The 16,219-nt window shown below is 38.3% G+C and overlaps 1 protein-coding gene across 1 annotated transcript in view; it reads left to right on the forward strand.

The window, feature by feature from the left end:
* LOC107672262 (E3 ubiquitin-protein ligase Siah1) overlaps positions 1–16,219 on the forward strand; it is a 31,800-nt gene that overhangs the window by 5,989 nt on the left and 9,592 nt on the right. Inside the window, exon 2 of the mRNA XM_016465382.1 lies at positions 12,847–12,903. Within this exon, the coding sequence (XP_016320868.1) occupies positions 12,894–12,903 (10 nt within the window). The 5' untranslated portion in view covers positions 12,847–12,893. The remainder of the gene's footprint in view (positions 1–12,846; positions 12,904–16,219) is intronic.

Below are 16,219 nucleotides of genomic sequence, written 5' to 3' on the forward strand. Positions count from 1 at the left end.
TTTTTGAGTTTAGAAGATTATGTATGGGTGATATGACACTTTGGTACCATAGGTGTATAATTTTACTCAAAAAATATAAAAACATAAAAGATTCAATTCATTCATTAAGAGAAAAACAATGTTGAATTCAGGAGATGACTGTACCATTTCTGTGATCTGTTTTCAGTTTCTGAATTTATAATATATATTTTGTAATATTGTAATTAAGGACAAACATTTAAAAGAATGAAATATTTAGGGAAAATTAAACAACTGAATAAATATCAAATTACTTTTGTATTAATTATTTATGTAATACGGAATATAACAATTAAGTCTATTAAATCAACCAACATTCAAGAAGCCATTTTGTTGCCATATGACAATTAGGGTTGGGCGATGTCTACCAAATTGGCATCGGACGATGTCTACAGTGAAACATCGTGATGGAAGATGACATCGGGGGACGGGGTTAGGGGGTGTGCCCAAAGCGTGAATCCGTATGCAGAAAGGCACGGAAAACAAATAACGCGTTCTACGGAGCCACTAAAGGGACATGATTAGCCGCTTGCTAACGGTAGCCTGTTACATTACAGTACATAACATTTCACTTACCACATAAACAGAGTAAGGAGAGATGACTGATAGGATGCTCTGTGTAGTGAATGCTGCTCACATTGGAAGCAGGTGATGGGAGATTTACTACTAATCACAGGACCGGCTTTACTGAGGAGATGCGCATGACAATCGCATGCGATTAATTGCACAGCCCTACCAGATCGCGAACGCGATTCAAACGCCAACGTGATTCTATTCCTAAATTACAGTGATTCGTCTGTTTCATTCCTCAACCTTTGACGTGTGTGATCAATGTTGTGATCACGTGGTTCGTCCGTGCAGAGTACTATCACACCAGTGTGATCTGAACATTTAAATTTGCGTTCGCACTGCCATTGACTTAAAGAGAGCAGCTGTCATGAATGAAACAGCTTCACAGTATTTTCAGCCACACAGTATCATTATTTCTGTGTTACAAACATTCAAATCACAGAAGTACTAGGATAAAAGTTTATAGTTCAGATATAAACTGTGTGTACGATGTGTATATATTGTGATAATACCGTATACCGTGATAAAAGCATTAGCAATTAACTGCAACATGAAAATTTGATACCGGCATATCCCTACTGCATTCACGCGCTCCTCGAATGCTCTCATTTCCCGAGTTGTGCTTTTAAGTCGGAATGTGAAAACAACATGGACACTAACATTACTACAAAGATTGTTGAATTTGTATCATCAGAGCTTTCCGACTTGGGTTCATGTGAATTTTCAATTAATAATTCATGAATAATTTTTTCTGATTATTCTGACACCACATGAATGCAGTATAATTTAACTAGCGATCACATGCGGTGATGATGCTTCTTACATCCATTTTGGAGCACTAGAGGGCAATTATTTCAATCGACAGCTCAGGCATTTAAGTGGCACCGAAATGAGGCAGCAAAATTTGCATTCTGATTTGGTCCAGTAAATACCGTTCATAAAGGTTTTGGTACCCAACCCTAATTAGGATATGTACCAAAACCCTTCAAACTGGCTGTTATTAAGCCTTTCATTAAATAACCACAACTGTTTTTTCTTCAGAATCACGAGAGAACCACAACTTCCATTGGTGGAAAAAAAGGAAGAAAAAAACCCCCTCAATTTATGCAGAATCATGCAGTTCTATTTTGAAGTTCTTATTCCTAACCAAATCATGAAGGTTAGGAATAACATGAGGAAGAGTAAATGATGACAGAAACTAAATATGTGTGAAAGGTTTAAAGCACTAAGTTTCTAAACGAAACGTTAAATTTGACATTGGTCACATTATTGAAACTACAAAACGTGCTATTAATGATTATTAACAAGGTTTATAAAACACAAGCTACACATACAAAATATCTTAATAATCTCTAGATATTAGTCAAATAATCCATAAGAAACAGGTGCATACCCATACATGTGGTGAACGAAGTTCGAGGTCATGCTCGGGTTGCAAATTGTGCATACCCCAAAATTTGTTCGTAGATTCTCTCTACCCCTATATTGTTCTGTGTTTGCACAGCGTCATGCAGCCGCATAGATCTGACCAGAGGCCTCTGTGGCTTGCATTTTGTATAGGCTATTGTCGCAAAGATTTTTCATTTTTTTGTTTAATTATAATTCTTATAAAGTCATATCAAGTCAAGCGATATTTAATTTAGATTTAATTTAGAGTTCTCAAATCAAAGTCAAGTTATTAGAAATCTTTAAATTTGCAAGTGCAGTCACGTAACGTTAACTCAAGACCACTTCAGTATCTCAAATTCAAAATCTCAAAGCAGGAAAACCCTGATTGTGTTAATTATTTATTATGTATTACATTCAGCCACAGAGCATTCTGATTATTATCTTGGTCTAGGAACTAACATCAAACCTGGTCTGTCCTAACACTGAAAGACGGTACCAAAATCTAGCGCTGCAACAACTCGCTAATTGAAAAATAATAAGGAATATAAAATAGATCAACTTACCATGTGCTTTTTTAATTGGAAAACAGCAGCTCCAGTTGTTCAGATCATCGCGGAATTCAAATGCTAGCCGAAAGATATGATTTGAATTTTTGACTGACAGACACGTTGAAGGGTGGGGGCACACTAGGGGGGCCAATCAGTTTTCAGGGGGGGCAAGTGCCCCCATGGCCCCTCCCCTGTCTGCGCCATTGTCATGAAGTGACTCTCAGAGCAGTTCTGAAGATGTTCATGTATTTATTACAGCCCGACCGATATGGGTTTTTTGGGGCCGATACCGATATTAGGGAGTAAAAAAAACGGCCGATATTCTTTGTGTATATTATAGTACAGTACCAGTCAAAAGTTTGGACACTTTCCCATTCGTGTGTCCAAACATTTGACTGGTACTATATATAGAATACAGTATAGACATAAACAGAATATATATACATAAACACATTTTTTGCAATGATCACTCAAATGTGGTGATCAAACACTTATAATGGTAGTGACTATCGTGACCGACAAAAATATTGTGTAGTCTGAACCCGGCATAACACATAGAATTCATATTTAAATAGTCGTTTTGCGGCTTAATATTTACAAATACTAGTGGGAGTGGGAGTGTGTTCACTTGTGTGTGCGCGCATCGGGGCGGAACTCCACTGTGCGCGATGCAGAGAGCGCGGCCATGTAACGTAGAGACAGAAATGACATGCCGTCGTGTAAATAAGATAAATAACATAAGGCTACAAGGAACAAGGTATAGACCTGTTCTATAGAAAAGGTAACTTTAAATGACTTCTGTTGTGATCTGGCGCTACAGAGAAAAAAAAGTAAATAAAATTAACTTGATCTTCAAGGGGTCAGGGCTGAACAAAAGGACAAAAGCTGCTCAGCAGCCTCGGGTTCGGCTGTGTTTGCTCTGTCTGAAGTGCTGTGTCTTCTCTTGAATTGCATCAGGAGAGCTGAATTACAGTCTTGCGCTAAAGCGCCACACTGGTCAAACCGTGTTATTGCAGGCTCTTTCATTAGGTCATATGTATGGGATCATTTTCCTGCCAAATGTATTGCAGTCGCGGATAAAAAAAATAACAAGCGTGAAACCATTTAAAAACGCAAGTAAAATTATATTGCACAAAATTAAAAAATTAAAGCAAAGTTTTCAGAATAACAAACTGATCACGGATCAAAAGATAATGTGTAAATCAAAAATTTAATAACATGAATCAAAACTTTAAACACATTTAAAATCATATTGCACAAAACTGAAATATGAATGCAAAATTATCCGAACTGCGCACAAAATCATGTTTTCCTTGCTTATATTTCTCTGTTTTTTGTGCTCTCAGACATTTTCTGCACATATTTTAATTTTTTGTATGCTTATGCTGTTTTTTTGTATGCTCTTTATTCCACGTTCTGCGCTTCTTCTTCCAAATGTTGCAGTTAGAGTTTCATGTAAATCAGTGAGGGCTAAAACATCATCATTGGTCCACTAGTTCTAGATTGACAGCTCCTCCTCTAGCCAATCAGTCGAAGAAGGGCGGTGACGTCACTCCAACGCGCCTCATTACTGCCGATGCTCAGTGTTCTGTTCACTTGTACAGGTAAAAATGGACAACTGTCGGCTGGGAAACATGTTTCCATACAGGGCACCGTTATATGTGTCTGTCTGTCACTGCTGTACGCCTACCTGGCGATCCGTTAACATTAAATGAGCCGTCCTAGCGACCTGTCGCGGTTATATTCACCTGTATTTATTCGCCTCCGGTCACATCTCGAAAGGGATCAGCCACTAAATGCAGCGGCCTCACGAAGTGACTGATGTGCCTGGCTCGCCTTTACCTGACTGATTATAAGTCTTATGGTTATTACTGTTAGGAGAGGATAATATGAGTAAGAGCAGGGGTTTTCAAACTGGGGTTCATGTCGTGACTCAAAGCCAGGGGGGTCCCACAAAATTTTTTGCTATTTGGTATTTTCTGGACTACACGTTGCATATTTGCTGGTCAGCGCGAACATCGCCATGCCGTGGTGTTTTCCAAACAAATTTATTGCATATGTGAAGGATGTTGTTTAAGTAGATATTCAGATACGAGAGAAGTACAAACCCTTCTTTACAAAATAAATAGGCTAATAGTTTATCAACCAAATGTTACACCGCATCTAATGATTCACACATGGAAAATGAGAGGTATGTGAGCCCAGCAGGAGGTTCAGTTTTTAGTTTTGTTTTAAATGAGTTATAGGCTTACCATTTAAAATAAATGTTGTTTGTAAAGAATGGCACTATATACTAATTTATTTTATGACATACAGTTAAGCAAAACACGAGGAAGAGTGTTTTTCCTAATATCAGGACCATTGCAAATGTTTATTGAACTGAATCAATATAACAAGAAATATATTTTGAGTGAGTTTACTATTAATAGTAACTATTTTCTCAGTTTGCTCTATTTCGACAAAGAGTCCAAACAAAGGCACAGCAGAACAGTGTCCTCTACAAGCAACACAGCAGCTTTTCGTATTGAATGATTCTCTTTATTCCTCACTGAATGAATCAGCCATTTGAATGAATGATTTAATGTCTTATTCTAAAGACAGTAACTTACCGCCACCTACTGGCTGTTTTACTTTCATATTGTTGTTATGTATAACTTTATGTATTTGAAACATTAATATGATAGTGTTAGGCAATTATATATGTAGCTATGCAAATAAACATGTGTAACTTTATGTATTTGAAACATTAATATGATAGTGTTAGGCAATTATATATGTAGCTATGCAAATAAACACAACACAATAAATCATTGTGTATATCAAATCCACCTGGCCTCTGTAACTGTCTACTCTGTAGCACTATCATTTTCAATGCAAAAAACATTACATTAATTCAAAATTAATTTACCGATTTACTCATTTAACGTTAATGGATCGCCAGGTAAGCGTACAGCAGTGACAGACAGACACATATAACGGTGTCCTGTATGGAAAGATGTTTCCCAGCCGACAGTTGTCCATTTTCACCTGTACAAGTGAACAGAACACTGAGCATCGGCAGTAAAGCCCAATTTATACTTCTGCGTCGAACCTACGCCGTAGCCTACACATAGACACACACCCTACGCCGTAGCCTGACGTGCACCTCTCCAAAAATCCACCTCTTGATGTTGTTGTCTCCTTTTTGTAGTTTTAAATAATAATTTAATGATTTGATATTTATTTGCCGCCGTCACGACTATAATGCTTCTCCGACGAGCCGCTTCTTCTTCGGCTTTTGCCGTGGTACTGCGGGTTACACCAGCAACATGCCCGTAGACACTGCAGACTAGCGGTTTGCATGTGTACTGCACGTCAACGCGGACAACGACGCAGAAGTATAAATGAAAACTGACGCATAGCCTACGGCGTAAAGGCTACGGCGTAGGTCCGACGCAGAAGTATAAATCAGCCTTAATGAGGCACGTTGGAGTGACGTCACCGCCCCTCTTCGACTGATTGGCTAGAGGAGGAGCTGTCAATCTAGAACTAGTGGACCAATGATGATGTTTTAGCCCTCCCTGATTTACATGAAACTCTTAACCGCAACATTTGGAAGAAGCGCAGAATGTGGAATAAAGAGCAAAGGGAAAAACAGCATAAGCATACAAAAAATTCAAATATGTGCAGAAAATGTCTGAGAGTACAAAAAACAGAGAAATATAACCAAGGAAAACATGATTTTGTGTGCAATTCGGATAATTTTACATTAATATTTCAGTGTTTAATATGATTTTAAATGTGTTTAAAGTTTTGATTCGTGCTTATTATTTTTTTTTAAATGCGTTATTACATTTTTGATTTACACTTATTATTTTTTGATCCGTGACCATTGTTTGCTATTCTGAAAACTTTGCTTTCATTTTTAAATTTTGTGCAATATAATTTTACTTGCGTTTTTAAATTTTGGTTTCACGCTTATTTTTTTTTATCCGCGACTGCAATACATTTGGCAGGAATATGATCCTATACATATGAGATCAAACGACTACTCGACAACAAAAATATTTGTCGAAATTTTTTATTGTCGATGTCGATAATGTCGACTAATCGTTTCAGCCCTATTGCCATGTTATCACTACCTAAATCTACAGGGCATTTTTTGACGGAGGCGAGAGACCAAAGGTCACACGAGACAGTCAGAGCCCTGTAGTGTCACACTGCACAAATGGGGTTGTTGTCCAGGCCTTAATGTCAGTTTTAAGAAAAGAAAGGTCAGATTGTTTTTATTAGCCTTATTCTAAGCATGTTGGGCATGCGCTGGTGTATTTTGGGTAGTGGTGAGAGGTGATACTTGGTGCTGTATGATGTGGCTCTACGCTTTGAGCTTCTTTATAGCAGTTAAGGTTGGCGATATTGTATTTGTTGTACGCCGCGGCACCCCGGTTGGAAAACACTGCCATAGACTCCCCATGTTAATATGCCTAACTTTACAGCAGAAAAAAACATGTTTACAGCCTGGTTCAAAAAATTATTTTGGTCTATATAGCTAATTTTGTCCTTCATGACAACTGTGAGGGGGGTGAATTTTTTTATAACTCATCCGTTTAATTTATATTAAGCCTTAAAGTTCTGCATAATTAAGGGCGTGGCCACTTGAGTGACAGGTGGACTGTCGCTGCTGTCACCACCATCGAGCTAGGTGGGTGTGGTTTCAACAACCAGCTCCCGCCTCTTTGCCAATCTTCGATTATCCGGGAGTGACGTGCGGGGACTCGCAGCCAAGATGGCGACGGCCGCCTCCGCCCACTTTTGAGCTTCAAAAACTATCTTCGGAACCCTACGGGTGACGTCACGGACACTACGTCCATGTTTTTATACAGTCTATGGTTGTAATGTGCCACATTCTCTCTCTCTCTCTCTCTCTCTCTACTTATCAAGGCATTATAGTGCCTGTAAAGCTGCATTGCTCTGTATTTGTGGTTTTGTTAGAGCCGTTTATGAGCAGCATGTGTGATCGTTCAGTGTTTTGTTTAAGTTGCCGGCTGTCATAGAGGTGCCATGCTGTAAAATATCTTTGTCTGGGCGATGTGAATAGAGGCAGTGGCAAGAGGAGGAGCTGTGTAACCTGACACGGCTGGGCCCATGAACCGTTCCCACTCCTCCTCCTCCTCTTCAGAAAGAGAGAGAACCAGAGAAGAGCGAGCATGCTGACTTCAGACTGACATTTGACTCCTCATCCTACAGGCAACAGCAGTGACTGTGCAGGCGGGACTCTCTCCTTCTTTCCGCGGTCGTTCTGAGAGTTCGCTCCTCTGCAACAGCATGTTTCTTTCCTCTCCGTTTTCTTCACTTGGAGAGCTGACGGAGTACTTCGAAAGTCCTGGGAGTGGTCTTTCTCAAACGAGTCCTGGAATGTGCTTTTAGAGGGGAAAAAGCCAGACAGCTCAACTCCTTAACCCTGTTTTTAGTTTTTTTTCCCCCCTCTTTCTGAAGATTGCTGCTGAAGTCTCCTTCCAGGCACTGGAAACTGGATCTACTTGTGTAACATTCCTAGATTACAGCGAATCCTTCCCCCACCCCCCACACACACTTTTTGCTATACCAACTTACTTTGTGCTCATTCTGGGCTGTTCTTTATTGAAGAAAAAAGTCTTTTAAAACACAAATCTCCTGCTCTCCACTTTGAGGATCGGCTGCTGGAATTATGCAGATTGTGTGAGTGTAGGTGTTCGGGACTCATCCCTTTCTCCTTTGGGAGGTTGGGGGTGGGGGATACCTTACTGTGGCCCTAGGAGACCTGTTGGAGCTGTGTTTCTATCTTACGCTGGTTTTAGAAGACTAGGAAAACGAGCGTGAAATGGGCAAGTAGGGACCCTCTCATATGGGCCCTTTTGTTTTTATGGAAAGAGCATGATGAAGAGTCTATCTGCTCCTCATGTCGGCTTCTATTAGACTACAGCCTGTGTACTCATGGAAGGGGGTGCTCAAGCTCTTCTCTTGCATAGCGACCAGAACTGCTAGTAAACCTAAAGGTAACAGAACCATGCTCGCATTGTTTACTACCACCACTAACTTTAGAAACTGAGGGGAAGACCTTTTCATTGGTCTCTCATTCACTGTGTTAAGGTTTGCCCAAAAATGAAAGCTCTGTTCTTATTTACTAACCTTCATGTCATTTCAAACCTCAGTGACTTTCTTCTGTGAAATGCAAAAAGAGTGTTTTAACTGTTTGTCCATACCATGAAAGTCATATGAGTCCAAAACAACATTGGACAAAACACTTTCATTGTATGGACAAATAACACTGAGACATTTTGACGTGACATAAACCAGAAGACAATCAATGCATTAAAAACTTATTCATATGTAGCCCTACCCTTTTTGTGTACAAATAAGAAAACCAATCCATTCACACAGTTGCTGTCCTTTCGGCCTCTGATAACATTCCTGTGCTTTCTACTGTGGACAAAGAAGGGAAAGCGGTCTATTTTCAGAGACAACACTGATTATTTTCTGTACTCTTGTTTGTTTTAAAATGCTCATATCCCTCCCATCCTTTTTTTTTGTGTGTGTGTGCATGTGTGTGTTTGTGGAAAGCTTGAGTCTGTGGCATGGAAGCGCGGCTTCAATGAAGCAGTCATCAGATCTGCTGTGTGCATTGTTCCAGTGACTTGTACTCAGCTGTGCTTTTCTGTTCACTCCATTAGTAGTGTAATAGTGTAGACTAGGATACATGAATGAGTTTTGGGTTGGGGGGTGTGGGGGGGTTTGAACGTTAAAGTGTGATGGTAGAGTGAGGGCAAGCTGTGACTCGTCTATCTTCTCAGGGAACTCTGACTCACAGACTGGAAGATCATGTGTTTCTGTGCCTTGTATGGGTAGTTGACATAACACGTTTTCATTAGGGCTGTGTATCACCAGCAATGTCACAATACGATACATATCACGATGTAGAGTTCACAATACGATACGTATCGCGATACAGGACTGCACTGAATTTCACCTCAGCAGAATTTAGTAAAACCACTGTTTATTAAACACTGCACACTATAGTGCCATTTCTAACTATTGGAAGAGCAGGTAGTTGACCTCTGCATTATGAAGGGCCTCCATAATTGTACCACAGTACAATATAGGTAATGGCATATGTTTCATGCTTGCATTGGGCACTCCCCACCAGGTACTATATTCTGATTGTTTGCATCTTGTTTTTAAGCCCATAAGTAATAATGTACTCGTTTTAATAAATTTATATTGTAATGTACTCATTCTAATATTAAAAAATAATTTTTACATTGCTTATAGGTTATCATTGCACAAATTAACACACTCTCTACGTTTAAAAAAAAAAAAAAAAAATTAGAAGAGTTCTAAACTTCACTGTATCTAACGCACACACACGCTCAGTCACTCACACAGATCACGTTGCGGCCGCATTCAAACATTCAGGAACAAATTTTTTAGCACTGCCCCGTAGTTTTATCAACTAAATAGCTTAATCGCTCAAGAGCTACATTATCTTTCTCAACAAGGAGCTGGTAACATCATTGTTTCTACTGGAATTAAAGCCACAGATTCACTGTTAATAGAGAAACGCGGCAAAACGGTGGTAATACATACATACTCAGCCTCTCTCTCTCTCATAAATGAACACTTGATGAATTACACTTTTCTGAGAATAGACTTGAAGTGGAGATCGCTACTGGCAAGCTTACCAGTGTTTTCAGAAAGCAAGTGCGTTGATCCACAGTGGAGAGAGAGCGTGTACACATGGTTGCTAGGTTGACAAAGATAAGTAGCACATTTAGCAGATATTTCCGTATTGTGCAAGTGTGAAGATCTGTTTCGGGGATTACGTCTCTTCTTTATATAAGGCAACCCCGGTTGTGTTCCTCTGCGGCCAGATTAAACCTTGTTGTAGCCTATATATTATGCGCTATTCATTATTTTTTAGAAACATTGTTCTTGTATTTAAATTAAGCACGGTCCACTGCTGCACACATGCCACAATATTGATACAGGGACAGCTGTATCGGCACTCTTATCGTCAAATCTCTGTGACGATACATTGTCGTATCGATGTATCGAACACCGCACTAGTTTTCATTGTCCCTTGATAAATATAGGCTACTTTTTTAAAACTTACTTCATCAGGAAATAATAATGAACAATCTGCGCTTTATCATCTATTTAAACTTCTCAATTTAATTATACAATTTTTAGATTAATTAAAAATGTAGCCGCCTCAGTTAACTGAATAGCAGAATTTCAGTAAATAAATTAAATTTATTTTTTGGAAATAAGTTTTCCAAAAAAAAAAAAAAAAGACAACTTGTCTAAATGTTATTTATAGAAAAGTAAATTTTTAATTAAAAAAATTTCCATAGTTTTAATAAAATGTCTACAGTGCATTGTTTATAATTGTATGCATTTTTGGGGGGGTCAAATTATGTAACTATTAAAATGAAATGTTGCTTAAAACTAGTGACTAGTTACAGCATCTGAAAGCATACATTTTTCATTACAATAATCACCTTCAAAAATTTCGATTTTTACCTAAAATCCTAAATGTTCAAAAAAATATCCATGACCATTTGTCAACTACCCATTAGGGCTGGGTGATATGTAAAAAATATCTTATCGATAATCGCTTTTAAAAATATCGCGATATCCGATAATATAGTCTACGTAAGCCCCACCTCCACCACGCCCCGCCCCCGCCGAGACAACATTGCCGACATGCACCATAAACACACACCATGTTCAGTTTGGTCTTAATTATTGCCACAAGGTTTGGTTTTACTTTTCTTAGTTTGGGCTTAAACTAACAGAAAACATTAGCTTTGCTGTTATTTTGATGTTGCTAATAATTTCCACTCTGTTCTTATCAAATTTGTGTTTGAAATGAATTTCGTTTTGTGAGGAGAACTGTTGAGGAAATAAAAGCGCATACAGAAATCGAGAAGCAGAATCTAAATGTATAATTTTATAACATGTAATTTGATTCCTGACCTTATGCATCTGATCTGATCTGATTTCCGAAATTGGAATAGCTTTTCGATGCCCAACCCTCCTACTAAATTATTTAATTCTTGCATGCAAAAAGACCTGTATGGTGACTATGGGGCTATGTAAAATAATTTTTTTACTAGGTTTATCATTTGTCATTTTTTCCCGATAATGTCGATAATCGTCTGTTACCTGACTGTTGACATCGACGTCGCGATACTTACGAGACATCGTCGATATACGATAATATCGTCATATCGCCTAGCCCTACTACCCATAGTACATTTCTGTGCCTTTATCTCATCCTACAATTAGATTTTTTCTTTCTCCTCAAGCCAAAGCTTTTTGCTGGTGGCTAAATGGCTGCATAAGTTTTCTGTATGACATAGAATTGGTCCTGAGATTTGGTACATTGAGACAGGTCACTGTATGACTCATGGAAAGGATTCATAACTTAATCATGAGGATCTCATACTAGCAGCTGAGTCAATTACGATTGTTGATATCAAAACAAAATTGCGTTTTCAGCTTTTAAGTCCCTGTTGGCTTTTGGTCATGCTGATCCATGCTATTGACCATCTGCCAGATTTGGACTTCTACATCTCTTAAACTGCTGAATAATTTCACTAGATACTTTAATGCATATTGATCCGCCTTCCATTTTCAGTGACTTCTGATGAAATATTGAAGTGTGGCCTAAAGTGGAGAAATCAATGTGAAGCCCAGACGTTATTGTGCTGTGCATTAGCCTTGCCCACTATGAGCATTTGCTTTAACAGGCTTTGCATTAGAAAAGATAAAACTACAAAGCTGTATTCATAGGGCCACTAAAAAGAGGTCAGTTGGAGGGGTGTGTCTGTTTCTCAACACCACGTATGAAGAAGTATCTGTTCTACTTGTTTTGTACCTGTATTGTTTCCAGCTCCATTGATTCTTTTGTTATCATAATTTATTGCACAGTTGCTATAGAAAAAAACAAACAAAAAAATGTGTTATGTTGATGCTTAGAAAGTCATTCTCATCTAAGAACAATGTTTTAAGAAGGAATTTCAACACTTTAGTAGTTTAGTTAGTGTGGGAGCTTAGTGACACTTAAACAGCATGGGAACTTTTTTTTTTTTGGTAAAGCAATGAACGAACTGACTAGCTGTGAGACCTGATTTTCACCTCTGTTCTTTGTGGAAAAACCAAACATGTTCACTTATAAAATAAACCAGAAATGCAGCTCTACAGTTGGACAACAAACATATTTAGATCTAGAGTTTTTTTTCATTGTCTGTTACAAGACTAACCAAACCTATCTCTCTCTTTGCATTCTCTATCATTCCAGAGGTCCACACATTTCAAGGAAAGAAGAAAGACGTACTTGGAAATCATATGGACGAAGGCAAGTATTCAGTTTTATGTTCTCACTGTGTGAGTTCTGTTATTGTATTTTTTAGAACATGCAATGTTTAGGTTATCCAAACAGTGACTTCTGCCAATGTGCAGGCCTTTGGAAATGTAGGATCGTTGAAACTTGCAACAGGGTTGGGTTTTTCTTGGATGTGATGCTTCATTTAATTTTCAGCTTCAGTTCATGGGGATGTGGAAGGCTTCTTAGTGGAGGGAATGGAGAAATATCTGCGGATAGATAGATGATAAGGATTTGTGTTTGTATTCACTCACAGTCCATATCTGGAGAGCAGGACAGAGCTGTACTAGGGGTGGGAATCACAGGGTACCTCACGAAACTATACACGATACATGGCTCACAATACTGATAATATCACGATTAGGGTTGGGTATCGTTTGGGTTTTTTCCGATATCGGTGCCAAATCGATACTTTTTAAATGGTACCGGTGCCTGAACCGATACTTTAAAAAAAAAAGAAAAAATGGATTGGCCATTATTTAGCGCTATAAACACATTTGTGACCCTGGAGCACAAAACCAGTCTTAAGTCGCTTGGGTATATTTGTAGCAATAGCCAAAAAAACATTGTATGGGTCTAAATTATCGATTTTTCTTTTATGCCAAAAAAAGGATATTAAGTAAAGATCATGTTCCATGAAGATATTTTGTAAATTTCCTACCGTAAATATATCAAAACTTAATTTTTGATTAGTAATATGCATTGCTAAGAATCGGCCAATACCGATCCAACACCAGCGCTACTTTTTTTTCTACACCACTAGAATATCAATACTGTGTTTGTGGAACTAATGGTCACTCTTTTAAACCCTTTGTTAAACGCAATCCACTAAATACTCACGTCCTCATTACAGAGAAAAACTACATTTGACTAAAAATATATAACCTATGAAATTAAACTAGCTGACTATAATTTAGCAGCAAAAACAATATCTTGAAAAAAAAAAATTTGGTGCACATTATACAATTTAAACATGTTTATTCTGTTAACTATTTGTATTCTTACAAAATACATTCATGAATATAAGATATAAATCATGAGAAAAAGAAAGGCTTCTAATAATCTTTCTGTTTGTGATAATTCCTTCGTTAAACTTAAAGTATTATAATGGGAATATATCATCTTGGAGAGATGATATATTCCTTGCTGACTGTCTTAACTGAACGTGACGTGCTGTTTGAATGCTGAGCGGAGAATGACTGACAGCTGCAGCAGGAGGAAGATGAATTTCTGTAAACCTAAATTCTGTCCCTCACATTAAGATATGGAATGGCTTCAGATGATATAGCAGGGCTCCAGACTGCGACCATTTTTTCTGCCTGACTAAATTTTGTGTGCGGTCGCACTGGCTCCACCGCGTTGATCAACTCATACGCGCTGCAAGTTCTGTTGCATATGAGAAACATCAAACGGCAAGCGAAACTGAAAGCATAACGAAAAACTTGTTATCTTTGCTGTTTACCTCCCATTACGGAGGCTCTCTTTTATTTATTTATTTATTTGATTCCTCAGTGTTTGCTAAACGTTCTGTAATTTATTAGTCGGTATATAATGCAGCATGTGGGGTGTGCCATGCCTCATTTTATTCGTTTTTGTTAATAAACGTTTTGTAAGCTGCATAGAATAATCCCATGTTGTAGCTCAAAAAAAAAAATAATCCCATGTTGTAGCTCAAAAAAAAAAATAAATATTGCGACCAAATCATGTGCTCGTGCGACCAGCTGAGAAAGTTAGTTGCAAAAGAGCGACCAGTGGGAAGAATGAGTCTGGAGCCCTGTATAGGCTATACAGTGCATGAAAAGCAAACTGGTGCTCTTCCGTTTCTTTTGGTGTATGACTCCCCCTTGAGTCGTAAAGCACAATAATCGCGGTTGTCTGAAACAACCAATCAAATAATCGCGATTAGATGGTTATTTAATTATCACGACAGGCCTACTCGTTGCCTTCTCTAGTGCAGCTCAATCAGGTCTCGTCCCATTCGTCGATCTTTGTGATATCACATATCCCGGAAAATATGCGTTGTAGTCCAAACGAGTCGTTCGTTGTAGTTTTTGAAAAGTGATTGCTGTTAAATAAAATATCTCCTTTTGAAGTGGACTTTGAGCTTTGCAACTTTGCAGATCTTTTTTATGCTCAAACAGCAACGTTACAGACTAGCTAAAGTTGAAAAAGTGAAAAAGCATAATAGGACCCCTTTAATATCTGTTTCATTCATACTGGAAGCCAGAGGGCGCCCTCGCGCATAAACTCCACATGTGCATCACAGAAGGAATAGGACTCAGGAAATCCCTAATATGGACAGGCATTGCTATCACTGTAACTGAGTAAACAGAAGATATAAACGTTTTGAATGATAAAACAAAGACAATAAACACTTGACTGTGACAATGTATAGTTTTTCTGTGTTATTCAAGCCATCGCTGGTATTTTCATCATAATTAAGTATATTTATAATCCATTGCTAATCGACATAGCCTTTTTACCATATGCTTTTTACAGTATAGAACATGTTTTCTGCCTCATGCTGTGACAAAAAGCCACATCAGATCACTAAATGAAGCAGTTGTGGAGTAAAAACGTTATAGTCTTCTCTTTTGTTGGACAACAGGTTTAGAAACGCTTCTCATTGCAAGTCATTTCAAGGAAAGTTTAGCTTTAGGTATTTTAAGCGTGTTTAGCTGAGCTAGCTAACAGTTGGCTACCTGCTGCAGTCAGAGCAAGTGTAAATACTGCATTAACTGCATTTTAAGTCGGAATGTGAAAACAACATGGAAATGTTTAGCTTAGCTAGCTAACGGTATCTACCTGCTGCCATCAGAGCAAGTGTAATTGCTGCATTCACGCACTCCTTGGATGCTCTCATTTCCCGAGTTGTGCTTTAAAGTCGGAATGTAAAAACAACATGGACACTCGCGTTACTACAAATATGTGTTGGATTTGTATTATTAGAGCTTTCTGACTTGCGTTCGTGAATTTTCTCAGTCGGGAAATTATTTTTCACGTGTGGTGCCGGTAACCCTTTTCCAGTGTTGCCAAGTCCGCAGTTTTCCCGCGGAATCGGGCTGCTTTAACACTGTTTGTGTTGTGTAACAATTGTTGTTGACTTCAGGAGAGTGCGCACTCAGCATGCTCCTCTGTCCGTCAGTTTTTTACATTTTACCTTATTTGTATAGTTGTATTTTGTATTTAATCTGTATATCTGTATTTATGTTCTACTGTTAGTGTTATCTGTATGCACCAAGGGTCTGAGAGTAACGCAATTTCAATTCTCTGTGTGTATGTGCTGTAC

The sequence above is a fragment of the Sinocyclocheilus anshuiensis genome, unplaced genomic scaffold, assembly GCF_001515605.1.
Source record: "Sinocyclocheilus anshuiensis isolate Anshui unplaced genomic scaffold, SAMN03320099.WGS_v1.1 scaffold997, whole genome shotgun sequence".
Lineage (NCBI taxonomy): Eukaryota > Metazoa > Chordata > Actinopteri > Cypriniformes > Cyprinidae > Sinocyclocheilus > Sinocyclocheilus anshuiensis.